Source organism: Pomacea canaliculata, linkage group LG8 (assembly GCF_003073045.1).
Source record: "Pomacea canaliculata isolate SZHN2017 linkage group LG8, ASM307304v1, whole genome shotgun sequence".
NCBI lineage: Eukaryota > Metazoa > Mollusca > Gastropoda > Architaenioglossa > Ampullariidae > Pomacea > Pomacea canaliculata.
In genome coordinates this window covers 557,524-582,550 of record NC_037597.1, presented here as the reverse complement: position 1 = coordinate 582,550, position 25,027 = coordinate 557,524, and the positions used below count along the sequence as shown (strand labels likewise).

The window sequence follows — 25,027 nt, the reverse complement described above, 5'->3', positions numbered from 1 at the left end:
TGTGTGACAATCACTACATTTGGCTTTCTATAGGGGAGTTCACCTAAAAGACCTGATCTCACTTCATACAGCACTGCCAGACAGGGCGGAGGGTGGCCTGCTCAACTTCCGCAAGATGGCTCAGCTCTCCTCTATTCTGCGGGAGCTAACACGATTGCAGGGTCATGATAGTGTGCCAGTTGATGCCAACATGGATCTTGTCAACACTCTGAGGGTAAGCCATTGTTATATTTTACTTTTTATGGTGAAAATCATAAACATATATCTGACTATTTCAGTGTCATAAAATGCATGGGGAAAGTGTACCTAGTATTAGAATGGAACTATAAAACAGTGGAATGTGTAGTAAACTGGTTGGCATTCGAAGAGAGAAAACAAATGTAGAGTGAAGTGTAAATATTACGCAGGCACATTCTCCTACCCAATATACTAGGCATGTTAAAGGCCAAGGAACTGCAAAGAGAACTCCATAAAACAATTATCTGCTATAATATCTTTCATTGTTACAGCACATTTAGTTTTGAGTATGTTTGTAATTTTGGTACCTTCACTTTATATTATATTTCACTAAGATAATGGCTACATGGACATGAGAAGTATTTCAATTTCCCTAGAAATGTCCCTTAAATCTTGAAATTTGCCAATTTCCTGTTGCAGCTGTCATTGGATCTGCATTATACAGAGGATGAGATATATGAGCTCTCACAGGCTCGTGAACCACGCGAGTCACTGTCTTCTGTGAGTTTCCAATATGTACTTGGCCATTCATACATAAGGGTGCATTGGCACACACTTGCACACATGCATTTATGATCACTCTCCTCTGTGAGTTCCCAGTGTGTATTTGGTTAGTCATATAAAGGGTATATTGGCACACACATGCATTCATGGACATAGCTTTTCACTTTCTCATAAACATATACACTTTTTTTAATGTTTTCATGTATTATCAAAAAGGAAATTATTTTGGTTAAACAACACACCAAATTAATGATCTAAACTTGGTTTTCATGAAGCCCACAACTCCAACCAAGCCAGTGGTGTTTGCTGACTGGGTGGCCGGAGTGAGCCCTCCCGACTCTAACACCATCAACAAACATGTGCATGACATGGTAGAAGTGAGTGTCATTGTTGTTACTGCCAAAGCGTCAGTACTGTAGACATTGTCTGGTGAATGACTTCACAAGTTTGCATTTAACTCTTTCTTTCCTTCTTTTTTTCACTTGAATGGGACCATGCAAACTTAAAGCTTTTCTTTTGTGCTGAAGAGGACTTTTGTTAGTGATGAAGAGGACTGTCTTCTCCACATTCTCCCTGGTGCTCCAGAGCCTCTTTTCCAGTGTCTGCCTAAGGCCACAGCTCTGTCCATGTCTGTGTAGTGGGTAGAGCTGCAGCACATGCTCAAGGGTCTGTGTGCCCATCTTGCATGAGCAGTTTTTGGTGTGTGACAGCCCCAGGCAGTACGTGTGCATGCAGTTGACAGTGTCCAGTACAGGCTTATATCTCCTTCTATCAAGCAGAAGATGCCGATCTGTTGGTGGCGTTTCAGACCAAACATCTAGTCATCTGATAGCATGTTGTATTCACTTTACTACTGGCCCTTGAGGTGATGCTTAATTAGGCCATTGGTTTTGCTGTAGAAACTGCCTGCCTTGGCTGCCATACCTTGCAATTTTGTCTGCCTCCTTGTTTCCTGACAAGCCACAGTGTGCAGGGATCCACTGGACAGCCACTCTAATGTGCTGAGAGGGCTGTATGTCTCATTTCAGCTGCCCACTGGGGACTGCAAGTTCTGGGCGACATCTCCAGTCAGTCAGGAAGATGTGAGGGGGGAATGGGCTTTAATGCTAATGATATTTTAGCAGCTTCCTGTATAGTGGTGAGCTCCTCCCAGTAGCTGGACAATGTTTAAGGTACTGAATCTAGTGACACACCATTTCGTTTCCTATCTGGTGGTGGTGTTAAGGACATCCTACATCCTAATGGGGTGGTCCATAGTTTGATGGTTAGCACCTGTCACCAATACAGTGAAGGTTGGCTGTCCTGGGTTCAGCTCTCGTCTCGGGAACGCTGTTCTTTCTCTGCATGTGGCATCTGTTTACGGGGCTGACTGCCTTGCCGTGATGTAGCCTTAGCTGCTGGCTCTGGGTAAAACACCAATATCCCCACCCCTGCATCCTGATGATTGCAGTTTGGGAGGACTCTGAGGCATTCCACATTTCAAACTTATCAGCATGGTGTCTAGAGAGGTTGTTGGTGATGTCATTGTTGAATAAGATGAAGAGGGTAGGAGAGATCACCCCTCCCTCCTGGATTTTCATTGTCTGAGACTGCTGTTAAGTGTAACCCTTGCAGTGGCTGAGGAAAATCTTGACCCAGTTGAACCTTTTCATGTCACATGGGCCCTCTTGAGATTGAGAGCCTGGCACCATCCCTTACCTGGCAAGACACTGGGACAACACCACATGTCAAGATATCTTTCTGAGGATAAGGCATGGTCTGAGAGGTTGTGTGTGTGCTTTTTTTCCTATTAGTTCCCACACTATGCCGAAAGAACAAAGTCAGCATCACTCTGTCATCATTGGGATGGCTATTAGCCAAGATCCACAGCTTAGAAGTGGCTTGCCCTCAGGTGTAGACACAATGACCCATTGGTCCATCTTGGGACACCTCTGGGCCTGGCTGTTGACTTCATCAGAGAAGATTTCTGCCCTTGTGATGTCAGCATCACCCTCTCACTGTGTTTAATCCATCATCTGAGACTGAGTGTCAGGGAGGCAGCAGAGAGGTTTGAGCCAGTGTGCCTATATTGAGCCAGTGTGCCTAGCCATCCTTATAGAGGTGCCAGTGGAGAGATAGGTTTTGTGCCTAGCCATCCGATATAGAGGTGCTAGTGGAGAGAGAGGTGGAATGTAGGTCAGTGTGCCTGGTCATCCTATGCACAGGAAGCAGTTGCCAGGGCACCAAAGGTTCTTCCACTAGCTATCTACCCCATACACGCTGTATGTAACGTAGCATACCATCATTATAGTAGACATTATCTGACAGAATAACATCACAAGTAACATGTAATGTGCATTCTTCTCAAGCTGTTAACATCCCAGCACCGATGATGGCTGTTTTGTCTATTATCATAGGGCTGATGGTGGCTCTTCTGTCTGTCTAACATCATAGCACTGATGATTGCTGTTTTATCTGCTTAACATCATAGCAGTACTATTGGCTGAATCTAACAGATGTTAATGTTTACATCAGGCATTTATGATTAAATTTCATTTCCCCTTTTCAATCAGCTATGTTTCAAATTAACTTTGTTTGCCCAAAGTTGATCTTTTCCTGGTGAAAAGTACATTGTATCTAAGTGGTGTCACCCTGATATTTGATAAGCAGCAGTTCAATCAAAATGCGTTTCACAGACATATTCCACTGGGGACATTTTTATTTGTGGTCAGCAGTTTAGTCTTCTGTTGAAAGTACAAGAGCTAAAAGATTATCTTTACCTTCTTTTTAGGCTGTATTCAAAAACTATGACCACGACAGAGATGGCTTCATATCTCATGGAGAGTTTGAAGCAATAGCTGGCAACTTCCCCTTCATTGACTCTTTCTGTGTACTGGATGCTGACCAGTAAGTGTGAATGTATCCAGAAAATAATTTGAAATATTCTTCCTTTGTTTGTTCGATAAATTAGTTTTATATATATATATGTAGTATGCATTTGTATCTATTGAATGTGAGGACTACCAATATTTGATCTGGGGGAGTTTTTTTATTTGAGATGGTAAATAAATATATACTTGGTACTTAGTCCTGGCTTTTAGCATTTTAGATCCTGAAAACTAGCAAGAAAAGTAAGAAAAATATCTTGTGCAACCAGAAGGTTTTTTAAATGGTCATAATTCTAAGAATTTTAGAAAAAACATTTCTTTAGTTTTCATTGTTCAAAATAGCCAGGACAAATATCTAGTGTTTTCCAGTTTGTTCTAGATGCAATAGTGTCGGATTGCTACAAATAAGTAAAGAGCTGTGTTGACACTTTCTGTACATAACTTGACACTCTTCATACATAATGTGATAGATGTGTTGACACTCTCCATACATGACAAACCTGTGTTGATACAGTCTATAATATAACAGAGGTGTGTTGACATTATCTGTACATAACATGACAGAGATGGAATGATCAGTAAAGTGGAGATGAAGACATATTTCATCCGTGCTAACTGCCACGCCCTTCGCAATAGCTTCAAACATGCCTTTCACGAGACCACATACTTCAGGCCTACATTCTGCATTCACTGTACAGGACTGGTAAGATGAGACCAGCCCAGCAATGTTTAATACTTACGTCATTAGATGTCATCTATCTGAATATCCACTTGTGCAAGAGAGAGTATGACTGTGTAGCCATACATATGTGTGTGTTAAAGAGAGCATTATTTTCATTACCTAATTGTGATTGGAGGTGGTTTTGCAATTAGTAGTTGTGCACCATGGCATCAAATTTCCTTTTCCCTTGCATTTCCTATTTTCTACTTTTTTAAATTGTTAAAAGAGCTATATTAACCTTGTCATAGTTCATTTCAAACTATATTGAATACTGATAGCAGCCTTAAACATTTTTCTCTGATTTCTGTTTTAGCTCTGGGGACTTATCAAACAGGGGTGGAAATGCAAAGGTGAGTCCTTTTTTGACTTGTTTAAACTTGTTTGATGTATACTGTGTTTGAGAAAAGACTTTCTATTGCCATCCTACATATATTTCCACTTTCTGGACATTTGCTTTGTTGTATTTTTTGACTGAGAAAAGACTCACTTTACAGTGTGGCCTCATCAGTGACATCCCAATATCTTATTTACTACTGAAGGATGGCATGCCATATTGTAGACATGTCAAACTGAGGGTCCCCCGAGGACCGCATGCATCACATTTGTGTTGTCATGAGAGCTGCACATGTCTACAGTGTCCCTTGTGTGGGGCCGCAGGTGTGCTTGCAAAGGGCTGCATGTGGCCCAAGGGCTGTGTGTTTGACATGCCCTCTGTAGAGTATAGCACAGTTGTACTCACCACGCAGCCTGGCTGTACCACTTGATAAAGGGAAGATACTTCTGCTCCTTCTCCATTCCCGGACTATTTGGATGTTAATTCTCTTCAAAAATATAAAATAATAAACCTTTCATGCTTTTAGAATGCTTTATATATGGGAAAAATACCAAATCTAAATTAGTTTGTATCATTTTTAGCTTTAATAATAAAAGTTTTTAAAAAAAATCTTTTAAGACTGTGGTATCAATGCCCACAAGCACTGCAAGGACCTGGTTGTCATGGAGTGCAGAAGCAAGGGCAGCACCAAGCGCACAGAGTCATTGTCAAATGGTGCAGGTACAGCTGTATATTTATATACAATACAGGCGCCGCTTACATATTACATAACTACAGCTACAGCTGTATATTCATATTCATTACAAGCATATCTTACATATAGCTACAGCTGTATATTCATATTCATTACAGGTGCAGCTTACATATTACATACTGCAGCTGTATGTATAAAATAAAAAATATTTCTGATGACTATGGCAAATACAAATATTTATGCTAACCCTAACCCTAGATCAGTCTGACAAGTCACTTTGTATTGTTCACAGGAATGCCAGAGATGACGCTGTCAGCTAAGCGCAAAATATCTCAGCGACAAAAGAGAGCATCCCCATCTCATTTGCAAGAGCAGTCAGCACAGACAGAAGATGTCATCCACCGAATGAGCTGCTCCAGCCGGTGTCAACCACATCGAGAAGTGACCCTGGTGGATGGGGAGTTTTATGAAGAGCAGTCTCTGCTATATGAACGGCTACTCAAAGCTGAGGAGGTACAGATGCACATATATATTTTTCTCCAAATTTTCAGGATTATTCTTCATTCCTATAATTATGTTTGGTCATCCACCCTGCTGTTTATGGTCCATTATTAAAAAGTGACTTCATCAGGGCTTCAAGTAGTCATGAACATACAAGCTAATGAGGATTTTTATTGTTTAATCCCATTCCCTATAAGAAGAACAAGTAGCTTATGGTACTTTTTCCTTGAGACAAGCACATTTCAAATCAAGCCACATGCTGGGCGCTTTTACCTGTGTGGATATGCACACGTTGCATTTATCAAAAGTATCTTTATATGTGGTTGTATGTTTTTTTAGCTAGATGTGGCTGGCCAACAGCTGCTGTTATGTGCTAGTGTGCCTTTCACTGGTAAAGATACAATGGAACACACTTAAGACCCACTGGGGTGCACTTCTGAAGCAGATTTTGATGCTCCTCTCAGATGGAAAACTTCAAAGATGGCTTATACTGCCAATGAATAAGAATCTTATCTACCCAAAGCTGGCATACTTATTAGTCTCCTCTTTAGTTGCCATCAATAGAAAAAATTTAGGCTAGATTTTTGCATTTTATGTTCTTGCTGCTATTGTCAGAATAAAATTTCCAAGAAGCATTGATACTGGTTGATATATTGCAAAATAGTGTAAAATAGTGCCAGGTATCATATAATTGAGTAAATGTATTAAATTTTTTCTTGAATTCTGTGCATTTATTTGTGGTATATTAAAGTTACCAAGTGTGAATGTATTCAGAAGATAAAGGATTTGGATATACTTCCAAACTTTTAGTTTCTCTTCAGCCAGAATTTGTTTTGGGAGATAGATGCTGGATGCACCTTGTTTGTTGACATGTTTGTGTGCTTAATGGATAGCAGTTGTACTGTGTGCCAGGGTGAGTGTAGTTGTAGTGTGACAACACAGCATGATCATAAAGGCCAATTTAACTTGCAACTTTTGACACAGTCCTTGTGGGTTTTGTTTCGTATGTTGTAGCGTATCTCCAACTCCTCAGCAGAGGAGGAAGATGTACAGTAAGTGATCTGACAGTCTTCTCTTTGCCTGCCACTGTGTGTACAGCTCCCATCATGCCTTCTTTTCATTCTCATTTTCTGGCTCTTTCAGTTTCCTACACAAGATTCCATGTGGACAGATTTTGCACATCATTCAGGTTTTTGTGCGCAGGGGTGGGAGGGGACACATTTATAGAGGCTTGCCGTTCTGTGTCACCCTTAGCAATGCACTAGTTCACACTCTTGTTGTGTCTCCAACTCTGACAAAAGGCTTTATACCAGGAATCACTTTCAGAGAAATACACGCTTGTTCTTCCCTGATTCAGAATTCAAAAGTTTGCATAAAAACTGTTATTGATGAAGGTTTAAAAGGTTTAAGTTATGTGTCTAATGGTATCAGTTTATTTTTTCCGTAGTTGGGAGCTAAGTATATGATGATAATCTGAGACTATAGAGCAGTTTTACAAAATAGGAAAACAATGAAAATGATAAATTCAGTCATGCACAGGGTGTTTGCATACAAAACTCCATATACCCATTTTCATGTGCACACACACACACTAGTAAATTTTCCAGGTTGCTATATTTCTTTGTGTGAAATTAAGAGTATAAAATTATATTAAAAGCTTCTGTTAGTAATAAAATGCATGATGGTAATGTCGTGCATGGTACAATGGTTGTTGCCTTCATGGTACAAACTAAACCATCAGGAATTTGGATGTTAGGGATATTGAGATCTCTCTGTGAATTATTGTGCATATAAAAAGTGAAAGAGTTTATTTGATCAGATTGTATGAAATACTATCTCCAGCAGCACTTAACAAGTCAACAGACTTCTCTTTGGCAGACTTTTTAGGTGGAATAATACATCCTTCACTGTGATAGACTTTTATGGTGGAATAGTACAACCTTCACAAGGGTAGAGGTTTAAGATGGAATGGTGTAATCTTTGCTCTGGTAGACATTTTGAGATAGAATAGTACAACTTTCACAGGGGTAGAGGTTTAAGATGGTAGATCAAATAGTGCATCCTTCACTCTTGATAAACGTTTATGGTAGAATAGTGTAGCGTTCATTCTGGGAGACTTTTTAAGATGGATTAGCATAACCTTTACGAGGATAGAGATTTAAAATGAAATATTACAACCTTCAGAGGTAGACTGATTGATCAGTGCAGGCTTCACAAGGGTGGAGGTTTAATGTGGATTAGTGAAACCTTTAGTCTTTTAGAGGTTTCACATGGAATAGCGCAGGCTTGACTAGGGTAGACTTTCAGGATGGATACAGGTAGTTAGTGTCTGACCACTAGTGTGTGGTATCTGTCTATATTGTCCTCTTTATGCATTATTGTAGTTGATTTGGCTTTTCCTCATCCATTTTCATTGATTGCCTTTTACACTCCAAAGCTGGCTCATTTTTCGCAGAACCCATTTGTGATGCTGTCAATGCTGGTGTTCAGTTGTATGCAGTTCAATAACTCTGCAGTTCTTGTTATCTTAGCAATTAACCTGAAAAATAATTTGAAATCATTCAATAATTTTTTTCCATTTTTAATATCTGGGAAAGTTTTTATGCATGCAGTTAGATATTTGGTCATGTATGCAACCTAAAGACTGAAATATAAAATTATGTTATATTGTGTATATGACATACTGCGTAGAGGAATGTAGAATTTGTTGATAAGGCCTGGGAAAGTTTGTGAGAGAGTAACCAGTGGCCAGCAACAGGTAGCTTACGTGTGTGAGAGCTGGCTTTTATAGTGCTAGCACATAACTTGCCGCACGTAATCTCTTTTCTGTCAAACAAACTTTCATAAACTCTACAACTCTTTTGCTGTCCCTTTATTTTCCTTGTACTCTCTGTGGCCAAGCATGTGTGGGGATATCTGTGTGGTGGGGAGGGGTAAGGGTGTGCGTGTGCATGGTGCATGAGAGCATGTATACATGCATATGCACAGTGTCAGGAGCCATTTGCTATTGTTTGTGTTGGGGGGTTTGCATGTTTTGTTGTATGATAGTCTTTTCCCTTAACAGGGTGTAAAAATGCACAAAATGGATGTTTATATATATAAAGAGCTCCCTTTTCTATAAGTCTGTACCAGTTATTTTGATGTACCACTCATCCCTTACATCAACTGTTTCTTTTACTGCCTGCCTTTCTTTTCATGGAGGCAGGATGTGACAGAAAAATATATAATATATAAGATGAGCCTAATTTTTAGGTTAGGATCTAATTATTAGTGGTGGGTGGTGAGGATCATAGTATTAGGGGTGGGTAGATCATGGTGATGATTATAGTGATGGATGATGATCATAGTATTGATGATAGGTGGTACAGATATTAGTGATGATCATAGTATTAGTGGTGAATAATGATGATCATAGTATTAGTGGTCGGTGGTACTGATCATAGTATTAGTGGTAATCATAATATTCCCTGTGGGACCCCAGGGTATGCTTGCCTAGTGAGCATTGTAAGAATAGGGTCCCTACCATCCAGCCAGGCATGTAGTAAGAGGCGACTTAGGTGGACACCTCACCTACAGGTTAATATTAGTGATGATCAAAATATTAGTGGCAGGTGGTGATCCAGTGGAAAGGCCAGCTGTTTTAATGCCAGTAAATGCACATACAGTATCATTGAATCAAAGCATTTCTTTATTCATTAAATGAAACATGTATCAGCCAGTTTAATTAAAACAAATCATTTTAACAAGAATTTCAGCTTGGATAACCCATGTTTTCAAAATTCAGAAAGTGATAACAGATAAAAAAAAAATCAATATCATGTGTCCATCATTGGCCTGAATGCAGGCAGGGCACCATTCTCATAGACTGAACCAGTATTCTCAAAGTCCTTTGAGGAATTGCCTGCCACTCTTGCTGAAGAAATAGTACAGCTGATTAAAGTAAGCTGTTTGGGTAAGTGGGGTAGTTGGCTCTAAATCACTGGCCAAGGACATCCCACAGATGTTCAGTAGGATTCAAATCTAGGGAAGAGGCCAGCCAGTCAGTGCAGTTGACTTGGTGCTCCTGCAGGAAGTCATTGACAACCCTGGCCCTGTGTGGTCCGGCCTTGTGGTGCTGAAGAACAGTGCCTGATCCAATGGCCTGCAGTGCTGATAATACCAGAGGCTGTAAAATGTTACTTCTGTATGTTACGCCTGTCAGGTTGCTTTGCACTAGGTAGAGGATAGTCCTGTAGGCCATCCTCATCCCCTCACACCATGATGGATCCACCACCATAGTGATCACTCTCCATTGTGGTAATGCTCTCCCTGTCGTCTCCAGATGCAGATTCGGCCATTGTGGAAGACCACATCAAAGCAAGGTTAATCAGTGAAGAGGACTGCAGCCCACTGTTGGCTTGTCCATGCCAGATGGCATTGTGCCCAGTGTACAGGTGACAGGACAGACAGTGGGTTGCCTTGGCCATAGAGTGCTCTCCCGAAGCCAGTTGCAAATGGTCTGGTCACTGACAGTTACATTGGCGGCTGCTTGCAGCTGTCCCCTGAGTGTGCTGGTAGTGGCTGTTCTTGGTCTTAGAGCTGAAAAAACAATGAACCTGCCCTGCTGCCTGGTAGTTGACCACAGGCATCTGGGGTGTCTTTGCTCTGCAACACTTCCCGTTGCATTATAAAAGTCTTATAGAGTTTGAATTACAGAGTGAGCAACTCTCAATAGGCAGCCAACTTCTCAAACACCTACACCCTACTGCAGCCATGCAATGACCCTCCCTTGGTCAACAGTACTTAATGGTTGTCTCTGAGGCAGGATTAAAGAGGCACAGCAGAACTGGCTAAAAAAAACTCCCAGGATTCTAAAATTACAGAGTTGAGTTGACAATGGACAGGGCTTTTATGTGCACTGCATGACTACTGTTCAGTTCTGCCTTGTTATATGGATATGTTGCAATTGTCCACATTTTTTGTGGGTTCAGTTATCATTTTTGCTTGACTCCTGTACTTAGCATATACAAGACCAAACTGGATTTTCATCATATATACCCACTTAACAAATTCACTACGAAAGATTTTGAAGGAACTGCTCACTGTACAAACACAATTAATAGAAGTGTAGAAAATATGAAAGTGACCTTTCCAATTTTTTGTAGCAGTATAGTATTAGTGGTGGGTGGTACTGATCATAGTATTAGTGGAGAGAGAGTGGAGATGGTATAAGTACTAATGATGTATATAGCAGAATACTATAGGTAGTATTTGTCCATCCAGAGTCATTTCTGCTGAACAGGCATCTGTCCCAAGTGAGACAAGAACTATGTCAGTGTTGGTGGTCCGTGCTTAATTGATTCACTTATCTTACAATAAATATGTCAAAATTTGGCTGCAATGTCAGCTACACATGAAAAGATTTGTTGTATTCTCCATTAAGTGCACCTTAAAGGCTAATCCAAGTGGAAAAACATTTTCAAATAAGTGGGTTTGGTTAACTAAAGGATAACTTGCTAAATTTGAGTGAAAAGGTACATACTATTCATGAGATACAAGCCTTTGAACCTTGCAATTCTCACTTGCATTTGGGAAAACATGAGTTTTTATTTCCGGTAATGTCAACTTTGTGATTTAGCAATACATCATCAGTATGTGCTTTAAGTTCTTGCCTTGGCTGCAACCTTCAGTGATATCAGGAGTACAGATTTATTTGTCTTTTTCTCATAAAAATTAAAATGTATTTTGAAAAATTTGCTTTGCATTTTCATAAGACACTAATAAAAGCTGTATGTTGCCTTGCTTGCAACTCTGACTTGGACCTCATGTTGACAGGCCAGTCTTGGATAGAGTATTGGGTGATATTCATCTTGTGAAATTTTTTACCCACAAGAATGTATTTTTATCTTACTACAATGGCTGTTGACAAGTTACAACAAGAAAATAACATTTGTTATACCAATTAAACAGCATCATATAACATGACAGTAGTTGCAGTATGTTTTAACAGTGATTTTTCAAAATCCCAGTTCCTGAAGGCCACAAGTTTACAGATATCCTGTGGCTGTGCTTAGAATTGTTCTTTACTGCAGGGAGCTAACTGCTGCATTCTTCTCTTACTTGAGGGGAGAATTGTTTGACAAACTGCTGCATTCAGAATTGAAGTCGATTCTCAGTGAAGTTACGTCCCTTAAAATCTGTTTTCTATTGAACAGAAAAAAATGATCAAAGAAGTAAATTTTTCCAGCCAAAATCAAATGTACACTTCAGTAGGCTATATAATTGGATATTGAAAATGATGAGTAGCATCATATAAAGAGAACAGCAGTGATAATTTGTCATCAAAAGTAATAATCAGCTCCAAGCCAATGAAGTAGATGGTGATATGCTCATTTACAGTGAGCTGTATGTTTACATCTAAGGTACGGTATTACTGTTACTATATCATTGTGCTTGTTTGAAGTTGTAAAATACCCATCTTTTGAGGACAGACAACTCCAGTAGTAAGTTGTTTTTGTTTTTGTTTTGTTTTTTTTGAGTTAACAAACATGAGTAGGTTTTTTCCATTGAGTTACCAAACATAGGTCCAGAACTCTAAATGAGTTAAATTAGGCATTAAGCATATCAGCTGCACAAGATTGCTTCTTTGCCTGCATGTTCTTAGATCTCATTGTTACACGCAGTGGGTTGAAACAGCTCTGCAAACAAGCCCATGTTTACGTATTCTTTAATTGTACCTTTTCATTAATGCTCTGTTGATTTTTGTCTTGCATTGTCTATGCTTGATGCTAGACTGATACAGCTGTACTAAGTCTTGAAGGAATGTTGCTTAGTTGCACACACCTTGTTAAATGCTTGTTAACATTTTTCAAAAAAGTCTTTTGTCATGTGACAGTAATTCAATATGCGAGCCTAATGATTAAAGTAGAAGAGGATGCTACTTTGGCTTAAAATGGGGGTTCAAATTCCTGTTCTCCCTGCCAACATTCCTGTCCAGAAACTTTCTGTACATAATGTATTATAATGACAACCAACCTACTTAGTTGTCCAAAAACAGGAAGGTTTGATGGAGTCTGATTTATGTGTTCATAAGTTGTTTTCTATACGTAAAATTATCCATTATTCACCTCATAATACAGAGAACTCTTTTATCTGGAAAGACGCACCTGTCACAGATAGCCTCCTGTGCACTACTATAAACCTATAAACATTAAGTGCATTTTACTTGAAAGTACACTTCAAAGTCATTCGGACTCAAGTGTACATTTTACAGAAAATTGCCATTTATCTTACCTTTACAGTGTTGTAGTGTCCCTCATTTTTGCAAGACACGGTCATCGTCATAGTGACCAGCAGCCAGCGATCATATATTTTAAGCAGGAAGAGGGTGAAGGCTAAGTTGGCAAATACTCTCTGAATACCCTTTGGAACATGAGTGGTGGACTTTGTAATAAAAGTGTTCTTTGAATGCAGTGAACCAATTTTTTACTGTAGAAAGTAATTTTTATTATGTTTCTGCTTTTATGATTTTTGGTTGTATAGGTCAGTAGGTCTTTTGAGTATTATTAAACTAGAAAGGGAAGACCTTTGTGTGATTTACACAGAATATTGCGGTGTGTTTTGTAATGGCCAATGTCATTGGGTTTCAGGATCGAGAAAAGCTGATGGAAGAAAACAGCATGTTAAGGTCTCGCCTGGAGATTGCCAACGAACAAATCATGACTCTCAAGTCTCACATTGGAGTTATTCGCCAGAACACCATCGCCTTCATTTTGGAACAGATGGATGCTTTGCATATGCAGCGTGACACAGAAGTTTAGCTTGAGGCTACAATCAAATGCAAGTGTTGTGTTCATCATGACACATTCTGACACACCGCCGTGTTCTGAGACCACAGCTAGCTACATTTGTTTTGATAGATCGGAAATGCCTATTTGCCCAGAATGCAGTTTATCAACAGGACCACTCAGTTAACGTAGATGACCACCCATGCCACCTCACAGACTTAGTTACATTATCCAAGTACCTGTGATACACATAACCATAAAAACACAGTACTGATGACAGTGCATACCCATTCCAGTCTTATACACATTCTGTACCTTTCTGAATTTATGAACCTTCTTACACTTCCATTAAGATAACCCTTAAATTCCATGATATCCTATATCACTCCTAGCCACTTCATTTATGTTTATATTTGTAGGACCCTATGATCTGATTCAAGTTATTACATTCAAAACAATGCTACTGCTTTGTTTATTCTGAAAAAGAGATCTGATTTGGTTGTTCATTGAACACACTTTGTGTTTGTTGTGCCATAGAGATTTGATTTGGTTCTTCGTGTTATCATTCTCTACCAAAGCACACATTTGAGGTGATCATTACAAATGACTGCCTTTTAATTTATCTCCTTTTTTTTTTTTTTAACATATCGGCCTATTCCAACACTAAAGGTTTCCTCTGCAGCTTTATGCTATTCTTGTTTCTTAAAGGTGTTACTAATACACAAAAATTACCCTGTGCCTGTTTATGTCTTGATAAAAAGTGAGATCAAAACAAGGAGCGCATATTAATGCTTCTTCACATTAATTTGCATGTATTAATTCCCAGCAAACCACTCCTCCTGCTGCCACCCCTCTGTGTTTATGGTTTAGTCACCTAATCCCCATCTTATTAAAGTAAGTCAAGTGCAAGTCATAGCCCACCATTACAGGTTTTTAAGATGAATCTTGCCAGCATCTTTTCAAAGACTTGGATAAGAGGGCTGAGGTCACCTGCAACCCTTTGTCCTTGTTCTTTGTGTCAGTATCAGTGAAACAGCTGCTGGATACACACCTGACAATGAAGCAAGTACTTGTGTTTGGAGTGCACCAGTGTAAGATAGGAACAGTTTGTATGTGTGAAGGAGAATCAGCAGGTCTTGTGCAAGAAGGTGACAGGTGAGTTTGTTACAGGAGAAGAGTAGACTAGGTTGGAATTGCAGTGTTTGGCACATCAGCAGCAACTGTAGAAGTTGCCTGATAGCATGTGCTAGCTGATAGTGTGTGCTAGGTGAGAATAATACAATTAGCTGATGGACCACAGTGATGGATGGGAGTTCAGGAAAACATGAAGTGTCATGTAGACATTCCTATGATTGTTATTGAGAATTTTGTGCATATGGCATATATTGTCAATTTTTAGAGACTTGCAAGCAGTAGTCTTCTAATGAGAAGACTTTCAGCAGAAAATGGCTGCACTGAATGAAGTCATCATTCTGAAGATGTTTTTGACAGAGATATTGATGGAAGTGTGGGCATTTCAGCGTAGCCTCCCTGCTGATCAGACAGTATTTTCAGTTTGTCAGTTCTCACCATTAATGTCATTCTCATCTCAGGGTACAGTCGACTCATAACATTAAGCTGAGATTCTTTTCTGTTTTGTGGAAACACTTAAGTCTAGTGCTTTTGTTAAATAAAAATGTGACCACAATAGCAGCAATATGATGCATTATGAAAAAAGATTGTTCTTATCACAAATAACATGATGGTGCATTAACCATCAGTGTAGAAAGGTGATTACAGCAGGGCGCCAAATTAAATCTGCTCACTTCAAGTATTGTTCGTGACAAGGAGAGATACAAAGTCTTTCTTCCATTAGGGTGGTTAAGACAAACCAGTACTTTACCTGTGTGTGTGCGTTTTTAAATTAAAAACATTGGACAGAAGACCATGCTGATGATGTGTTGATACATAATAATACCTGACATATATATAAGTTTATATTAGCAAAATATTCATAATTCATTTCTATTATAATTTTCTTTAGCTTCAGAATAGAAGGATCAGTTCTGCTGTGTGTTGTGTTGTCCACTTTGTTGATGGCATTGGAGTGTGAAATCCTTAGGATGCTGTGTCATTTTAAATATATTTTTATAAGTCTTAAGTTGCCTGCAACACCGCTTATGTAAAAACAGTTTCTTTGACTTGTGTCAGTAGCAACATCTGTGCAACTTGATATTCCAACATTTAAGACCAAAGGAATCAACCAAATAAGAGACTGCGTAAGTGGAATTACTAGGTACTGTTTCAGCAGGCAGAATACTAATGGTGACAAAGGATCAACATGCTGAGCACTATTGTTCTTACAAGAGAGTTTGTGTCTGGATATAAATGAACAAGTCTTTTATTCCTGCAAAAAAATGTGTGATGTAGAGTATGTCATATTACAGTTTTAACTTTTTCTGTTTGTTCTCAAGATGTTTGAAAAATACTTGATTTTAACTATTTGGAGTTGTTGGAAGGACAGCTGATTGAATTTAAAAGACATGAGGTTTTACGTGGATAATGAATGTCTGGTTTGGTTGTTCAATGTTGTGGGCATTTTATGCAGTAAGAAAGTATACTGCGACATTGAAAAAAGTACATTCAAATCTGCATTATTGCACCTGTTTTCCACAAGATAAAAAATCTGTTTTTTATCCTTCCTTTTTTATGGCTTTTGCTGGGACGCAAGTTAACAGAGGGTTTTTATAAGAACTCAGCTGGTGGATTTTAGGGTAGAAATGGCATGCCTTTGTCTTCTTTGTGATTGCCTGTTCAGTTAATATTTCACACTGATATCTTTTCCAAAATGATCTTTGTAGTATTTGTTACTTGCATTGTGTTCCGTGACCATATAAGTAATATAAGACTCGTGGTCCACACATATAGTACCTGTGACATGGCACAGAAAGATGGCAGTTCAGGTAATTTGGTCCTTTGCACAGGACAAAGTTACTTCATTTGTTTCTCGTGTACACAGTTCATTGTTTGTGTAGTCAGTTAACTCATTGTGAAAATAAATTAACAATATTCCAGTTTTTCAAGAGCTATAATATGTACAGTTGGGAACACTGAACATGAAAAAAAGTTCAGTGACTAAGCATTCTCAGTGCTAAATAAGAATAATATATAAAAAAAATACATGTACGATTTATATGGTGCACAATCATGCTCACATAAGAGCATGCAATCAGTGTTCGACTCAATGAGGACCCTTTAGTGTATATGAAGGAATGGAAAAATGAGCGACAAGGAGGAAATACAAAAAGATAGAGAAGACATGGAGGTAGTGGATAGTGATAACAGAGTTATCTGAAAAGTAATCAAGAAAGGGATTTCCACAGGACAGACTAACCAAGAAGGCAAAGGACAGTGGTTTAGTAGCAGTAACTGGACTGTGTTGTGTTTTTAATTAATGAACCCTAACCCAGACTCGATGGTGAATAAGTTGCCAATATAAAAAGTTCCACTGCTTTACTGCCTTGTAGTTAAAAAGCCAGTGACCATAATTATGTATTATTTTGATGACAGGAGAAGATCACAGGTGTAGGAGTCCCTGCTGCAGGATTTGTTTCTTGTGCTCCCATTTTTATTCTTTTATTTTGAACAGCCTTTAGAAGTCTTTTAATCTAAACGTTAGACAGCAGCCATCCACAAAGTAATTTTGCATCAAGAATCATTGAACAGTACAAGACATTTTATTGCTGCTGTCTGTGGTCAGGAGTAGTTCATGGATCATGCCAGGAACATTAACTAGCACCATGCCTACTGTTGTTCATGAATATGTACTCTCTGACTCATGCAGGCACACAACACAGCCACCAATCAACTTGAGTCGCCAGCATCTGAATACAGTTTCATCCATGTGTTAAGTGGTTCTTGCTGGAAAGATGTTATTACATGTTGACGTGTGTAGTGCTGTGCTGGCATCTTGCCTGCTGCCAAAGCTGCTGTGATAAAGAGTGCATGTGGGACATGGTAATTCCTGTCCTGTGTTTGTCATCTTTCACAGGGAACACACAAGAAGAGCAAAGAGGCTATTCCATAAAGAAATCATTAAATTTTTAATACGATGTTTTCACAGTATGAAAGACTCCTTTAATTGAGACGAATGATAGTCATGTAGTTTGAAAGGTCTTGCTTTGATTTAAATTTATTTTATTGCTTTTGAACATTCAAGAAGAATTTGTTTTAATTTCCATACTTGTCTTTTTAATGAGTTGCACTAATTATAAATTGATTCACAGATATTGTCAAATTTCTTCCACAAATATAATATACCCAACAGAGCTGTTCATACCTTATTGTCACTAAGACATTTTTATTTTGTATAATTGATCAAAATGTTCCCCTTGCAGCCGAGTTATTTCCTTTCATTATGAAAGGGAAAATTTCATAATCATTAAAATTCCTCTTATGATGGAAATGTTTGTTTAGACCAACTTTTATTTGAGGAACTTTGTTTACTCTTCATATGGTATACTAGCAAAAAATAACTGTTTTTTCCCCATTGGGACCATAATTACGCATTTATAAAAGTGTGACAGTCGTCAAAAAATATAAACGGGTATTTTGATGTTAATGTGTTCATGATGTTTGCATATTACCTCCATATCATGTGTAGATTTGGTGTGTGTATTTCTCACGTGACATGGTGCAGAGCTGGAGGTAGCGTTGTTACTCTCAGCAATATAAATGTTAATATTAAACAGTCAAGTGCTTGATTTTTTATATTTAATCTACAGATTCACTGTCATTTTGTCATGGGGTCAGTTTTCCATTTTTTGGTTTTTTTCTAACAAGCTTGGGGCCAGTTGGGCCAGGCTTGTGGCAGTCAGCTCAGTTTTCATGCTCAGACCCAAAGCAGTTAATGGGTGTGCTTTATTTCCCATGGCTGATGTCTTCAGCTTAATAATATTTTAGAGGAAACCTGCTTAACTACTTCATTTGATGCCTTAGAGTAATTGTGTCAAAGACTTTAAATGCAATATTTCCAGTGGTATCTTGATCTGTACTTTTTGATGCTTAACAAATAGCAGTCTTTCAGGTGGTTCCCCGTTTAAAATCTTTGCATTGTTGGCTTGAAATATGTTTGTATGTTGGCTTGTTAGACCAAGACTTGTTTGTCTGTGGGATTGTTAGACTGAGACTTGGTAGAGAGACTGACACTGACGTGAGTCAAGCTGAAGATGACAAATAGAGGGTAGCTGTTGGCTACAGGAATGTTACACCTGGGCAGAGTGGCATCTGAAATGTGCATTTATTTATCAAACTGTTGCAGTTATTTGTGCTTCTTTGCAGAGATTTGTCTTACAATTCTCCAAACAACCTGCTTAAAGTCTGTGATTGATAAGTTTGATTGTCATTTTTTAAAATAAATTGATGTTTGCTGCTGGAGGAACCTGCAGACTTGCTCTCATGAAAAATACCTCCTGCTTAAGAGCACTCCGAAAGAATATCTTTTGTTAAGAACATGTCTTTATTCCATTGGACAATCTGTGATGTTCTTGGTTCTTAAGTGCGTGTCTTCTCTGAATATTTCAGTGGTTTACCATTCAGGATGTAGATAATGTTACACAGTTATTTTGATATATGCAATAATTACTGAATTCTCTCCCCCACCCCCAACCACCACCAGAATGCTTCCTCTTTTGGTAGGTCAGCAACTACCACCTTGTCATGTGGGCACCTCACCCTGCTTCTGATGTCAGTGACTATCTCATGTGTAACAGTAGCTTCACAAAATACGCAAGAACAATGTACACTGAAGTATAATACACAAAGGCATTCATAATGCTTAATGTGGGCATGCATCAAATAATGTTTGTACTCATTGTGGACACAGACCAACAACTGTTTTTATGACCACAGAACATTACACTATTCATTATCGATCTCATATTTTCTAGTCTTGAGTCTTGTATGTTGAGACCATCGCTTTATTACTGGTTGTGTATTGTTGGGTGGAGTTTCATGGACTTGACCTCAATGCTCCATATTCATCTGCATGTCCATCATCACACTCTGTACTTTCACATGGGACAGGAAGCTTTTAGTATTAATAGCATTACATTGTGACACACCCTTATTCTTGTCTGTTCTTGCTTTCACGTGGTTTTATTGTATGTATTGTCAAAAATTTTTGCATGCATGTATGTGTGTATGTTTGTTTACAGTTTATAGATTATATGTGTAGATCAGTGTGCATGTCTTTAAAGATCTCGTTTGTGCACAGGCAGCAAGCATATGTTGATCATGTGTAGCCCATAATATAAAATTGTTTTTGTTTTGCTCTCATTCTGTCTGCTTTTCATCTTCTCTGGGTTTTGCACTAGGCTTGGTGAAAGTGCAGCAGGTGCTAGCATCAGTAGTGGAACTCTTGTCAGTCTTGCGCAGTTCACATTACATGTGGTAGTTTGAGGTAGCATGAAGTATAATAGCACAGACTTCATCTGACTAGTCCACTTTAGTTCCTATACAAACACTTGATCCATTCCAGCCATTATGTCATGTAGGACTCTTGGCTTCTGTCAAATGATGCTTAGTTTGGCCTTAAGATTTTAGTTAAAACGTTTTTTTGTTATATTTGCTGGTATTAGTGTGACTCTGTTACAGGTGTCATCATTTATTTTTTAAGGCTGCTGTAGAAAGTCACATGACACTATTCTAGACATTACTCACAAAAGGATTTGACAGATGGTATTATTATTCTAGCTGCAGAATATGTACGCTTCATTTTTCTGTAATGTGCAGTAGTTACTAAACAAAATGGTAATGCATAAATGTATAAACATACTTGAAAAGAAAGGATTGGTTTCCACATGACTGTGAAGTAAAAACTATACGAGATATGTACTTCACACAAATATTGTTCTTATTGTAATGTCCAGTGACAAATTCATTTCATTCAAATGGGCTGAAGTGTCCTTTGGTAAATTCATTTAACAGCTTCGTAGCCAACCCAGTCAAGTTTTGATGGTTTTTGTTTTCCCTGCCCAGGCATTGCTAGTGAATATTCTGTGTGGTATCAGCAGTGGAGAACAAAGTACAAGATTTTAGGAGAGATCTTTTTCCTTTACAAAATGTATTTATGCATGTAAGCTGCATGGCAGTGATACAAGGTCAAAGTCATGTAGGAGGAATGCTATTGGCATTTGTTTTGTAACACATTAGTTATACATTATGAACACGTAATATTTGCTATGAACTAAGAACTGATGTTATGCTTCCAACGATAATTCTGACTGCTAATGCTGTGAGCTCGCTTGGCTGTTGTTTCTCTCAGTACTGTTTTATGTGCTGTGTTCTTCATTGTTGCTCTTTATGAATACTTCGTTATCACTTTCTATATGTGTTGGTGATTGTGCATCTCCTGTGCTTTCTGTGTGCTTTCATGTTAGAGATCTGTTGTCATAAGCAGGATTCCTTTTAAAGTCTTTTTATGCATCTGCTTTCATGACTGGGTGCATAAAGTTTTTGAAACTGCTATTTAAATAGATCTTTATATTGTCAGATTTTGATATATGGCAATTGCTATTTGGAATATGTTCATCTCTGCAATACAAATACAAAATGATGGAATTAATTTTAACTGTACAAAGTACAGCTCTGAGATAGCTACAGTATTGATATTCCTCCTGTCACTATCATCTGTGCAAGGTGTCTACATGTTTAGTGGTGTCAGCATGTGAAAACTTTTTGTAAATATAGACACAAAGCCTAAAGACTGACAAATGCCACCGCAATGTTTTTGTTTTTTGTGCAGTTTTTCTTTCTTTTTTTTTACCTTTCTTTATTCAGCTTTAATACAAACTGCTCATGTTTAGAGGGGTCTGGCACATTATATTTCATGTTGTTGTCAATAAGTTTGTATTGTTCTGTGCATACAGTTTGTAACAAATTGCTGATTTTTTTTTTTTTTTTTTTTTTTTTTTTTTTAGTTGTCTGCCCCATTTCTATGCTTTTTTGCCAAACATACAAGAGCGAATATAATTGGTTCATCGAGATCTAAAGGGACAGTAGAAAGGAGAATTGAATGTCATATCCAGTCAGTGCTGTAGTATCTTAAGGACAGAAAGCCTGGTAGTGAAATCTTAGTGCCTGAGGCATGCTCAACTTAGTAAACGGTCTAATAATCTCTTATTCATTTACCTTCAACGTCTATCATCAAAGTTTTTTTGCTTAGCTACTCACAAGAGTAGACCAACACTGCAAAAGAAGACCAAACAAAGAAAAACATGTCAGACAAGCAGGGAAAGTTATGAGTTGAAAAACATGTCCATTCCAATATATTACATCAGCTTTTCTCTCTCAAGAGTTAACCAAACCAAACATTAGAAAGATGTCGCCAAAGGTCTTAAATGTTAAGAAACTGACCATCTTTATTTCATGAGCGTTTGATGAAGACCATTTTTCTCCTGCTGTACTTGTTGAAAGCTGTTCTCATTTGTGTGAGTGTACAAACCACTTCTCTAGCACAGAAGTTGGTATCAGTCTACCTGCCCCATCCATGTTTAGCTAACAATTTACAGAAGTTTTCTTCTGTTTTTCCAAACTTCTTACTGGGAAATATTTGTATATTTTCCCAGCCCCCATGATTTTAAAAAGAGAACTGGAACATTTATTTCCTTACATCAGCCCTGGGCTCTCTACCTATGACAGTACTTTGAAACTGGAACTTTTTCATAGCAAAGGCTTGCATTTACGCACTGGGCCCAGCATGTGATTATTTCAGGTGACCTTTGGCCACTGTTAGAGTCCAAATTTTGCAGTTAATTACCAGTTTTGTCAGTTAACAAAGTTTTTTGGGTGGCGGTTGCAACTGGGTTTAGATGCGCAGTTGTGTTAAAGGTACTTTTTTTTTTTTACAAGAGGCCACTTCAAAGTTTTTTTGTTTTCTTTTTTGCTAGTATTGCAAACATTCCCTATGACCAGTGTTACTTTCTAGTAATGTTTGTTTCATTTATATATTCCTACTTAATTTGTCTAGTAGCTTTTGTACAATCAGCTGCACAAAAGCTGCTAGACAAATTAAGGCACAAGGTTCAGCATGTGCACACCTGTCTATCCTCATTAATGGTCCAGTCACATTAGAGTGGCCAAACCATACTTTTTATGAAGTCAGAATATATTTTTTTGTTTGAAATGATGTCATGAATGTCAGATGGTAATGTCATTATAATTACTGGTTTAATTAATGTTTCACAGCTTTCTAGCATGTTCTTACAGAGCTATATCAATCAAAGTGTTCAAATGTTAATGTTTGAATACAGAAAGACTTTCAGGTAGATTTTCACAAGTCTAAAATTTTTGAGGCATGCATTCTTACAAATTATTTTGTTTCGTGCCCACTTCAGTGGCGTAGGAACATCATTTGCTGTCAGCATGGAGTTTGCTGCCCCCACTCCCCCCCTCCCCCCAAAATAAAAACAAAAGACAAAAACAAAAACTGAGCATTGTCTACACCATTGCACTTACCTCTAGCTAGGGAATGACTAATAATACTGAAGACTTTAACAGTATTCATTTGAAGTTACCTTCTTATTTTGTTTTAACAGCAGCTGAAAGCAGATGGTTTGATTTAAGGCAGACCAAGCTTGAAACATCATTAGTTGCTTCTTAATCTAGGACTGCTTGAGCCTTAATTCTTTTGATTGCCAATTGAGAAAAAAGTTGGTAACTGACAGGTTCAGATTTTTTTTTTTTTTTTATATATACAACTTCTAACTTGCATGTACATGTATTTTTGCAAAATTTATGAATATTTTCCGAATCTCTTCTTGTACTAAGCCTATAGCCTTCATCTCCCCACCCCCCAACAGCTCCCTTTGTGGGTCAGTAAAACTTAAGATGGATTATGGAGACCTTTTGTCATGGTTTTGCCTATCAGTAGTGACACATAAGGTGGTACACTTACTCAGCATGCAATAACTGCAAGACCTTGATAAATATTGTACATTAATCCATTTTCTGATTCCTTGTAAGCCCAACCCCGGTTACCTGAGAGAAGGGGTACAGAAGCCTGTATATAGAATAGACTAGCCTTGTTAGTGCTGTCATTGGTTTGGAATATCATGACTGAAGATTAAGTTGATGTTATTGGCATCAGTATCTTTGGACAAGAAATGTTTAGCTTTTGTTGTTGTGGGGTTGGAAAATTGAAAATATTTTGCACAGAGTTGTTTGTTGGAGAAATTAAGATAACTATACACCAGAGTCTGCTGACATATTGACATGTCAAACTGCTACACAAGGCTGAAAACCTTTTTGACAAATTGCATTATTGTACAGACCTATAAATTTTTCTGCTGGTGTGTAGCATTTCTAGGTGTCATCTGAAATGGCTTTTTAAATGGCCACAATAAAGAAGAATTAAAATTAACATTGTTCATTTGTACTTAAATTTTCTCATCTGTGATGAAGGTTTTGATCTGCTTGTGATGAGACAGTAACATTATAGATAAATAAAGTGGTTGCATAAAAGTAAATAAGCATTTGCAAATATTTACAACTGCAAAGCATAAATGAATCTCGGCATTTAAACTCTAGCCGTTATGGAACAAAGTTTTTTTTCATTTTCAGTTAAGTCCCTCCCTTATTCTACTGGGACTTGTTCAATTAGGAAATACCAACAAGTTTGGCTGAAGTGCACAGCTCACTTGTTTTGCAAAGAACAATCAGTTTATTACAATTTAGTCTTGAATAACCTTAGTATTTACGCTTAGAGAGTGTGTGTAGTTCTTACACAGTATAAGGATAATAGGTCTCATGCTAACAATTTGTTTTACCTGCATTTGGGTAGGATGCATAAGCATGTTTCACCTTTCTGTACATAAAATTCTAAGGGCGAACATTCCTTAGTGTATGTTTATGTAGGAACTTTGGGGTAAACAAGCCTCAGTTCACAGTAAGAATTAGTCTGAATATGAAGTGTATGTAAAATATTTTAAGTATTTTAAACTAGAACTTTATGTTGACAAAGTTGTGTAAACCTCAAAGGAGAAGACCTCAAATTGAAGTGTTTAAGCTTTCTTACGATATTGGGTGTATTTTATTATCCCTTGGACTAGAACAGACTGCTGCAATGTTAAACGCTCTATTACTCAATGCAGTCTGTTGATGTATGATTCACATTTTTCAAAGAAAGGGCATAGATTTCAAACAAGGTAAAAATTGTTTAGAATAGTAATGCAAACCTGGCATTTTAAGAGTTAAAAGTGGTTAACTGCTCATTAAGAATAAATGCTGAAAAGTTGAGTGCAGAGACAAAATATTTTATGAGTACCCAATGTGATGGGGCGAGGTATACCCTTGCTCATATGGACTGGGTTTAAAATGATTTACTTGAGATTAGGAAGGTTTAGAGAGTGGAGGGATTATCAGGGT

General features: G+C 38.0%; 1 protein-coding gene across 6 annotated transcripts in view; it reads left to right on the top strand.

Annotated features, from left to right (window-relative positions):
- Window positions 1-24,023, top strand: part of LOC112570243 (ras guanyl-releasing protein 3-like) — a 48,474-nt gene extending 24,451 nt beyond the window's left edge. For 5 of the 6 annotated variants that reach the window (XM_025248595.1, XM_025248591.1, XM_025248594.1 and 2 more), the window contains 9 exons: window positions 34-214; window positions 658-738; window positions 1,017-1,118; window positions 3,512-3,627; window positions 4,173-4,311; window positions 4,643-4,679; window positions 5,282-5,383; window positions 5,650-5,870; window positions 13,487-24,023. In XM_025248595.1, coding sequence (XP_025104380.1) covers window positions 34-214; window positions 658-738; window positions 1,017-1,118; window positions 3,512-3,627; window positions 4,173-4,311; window positions 4,643-4,679; window positions 5,282-5,383; window positions 5,650-5,870; window positions 13,487-13,657 — 1,150 coding nt within the window. In that variant the 3' untranslated portion in view covers window positions 13,658-24,023. Of the gene's footprint in view, window positions 1-33; window positions 215-657; window positions 739-1,016; window positions 1,119-3,511; window positions 3,628-4,172; window positions 4,312-4,642; window positions 4,680-5,281; window positions 5,384-5,649; window positions 5,871-6,872; window positions 6,911-13,486 lie in introns of all 6 variants that reach the window. The other variant, XM_025248596.1, reaches the window with a different exon arrangement.
- Window positions 24,024-25,027: the final 1,004 nt, after the last annotated feature.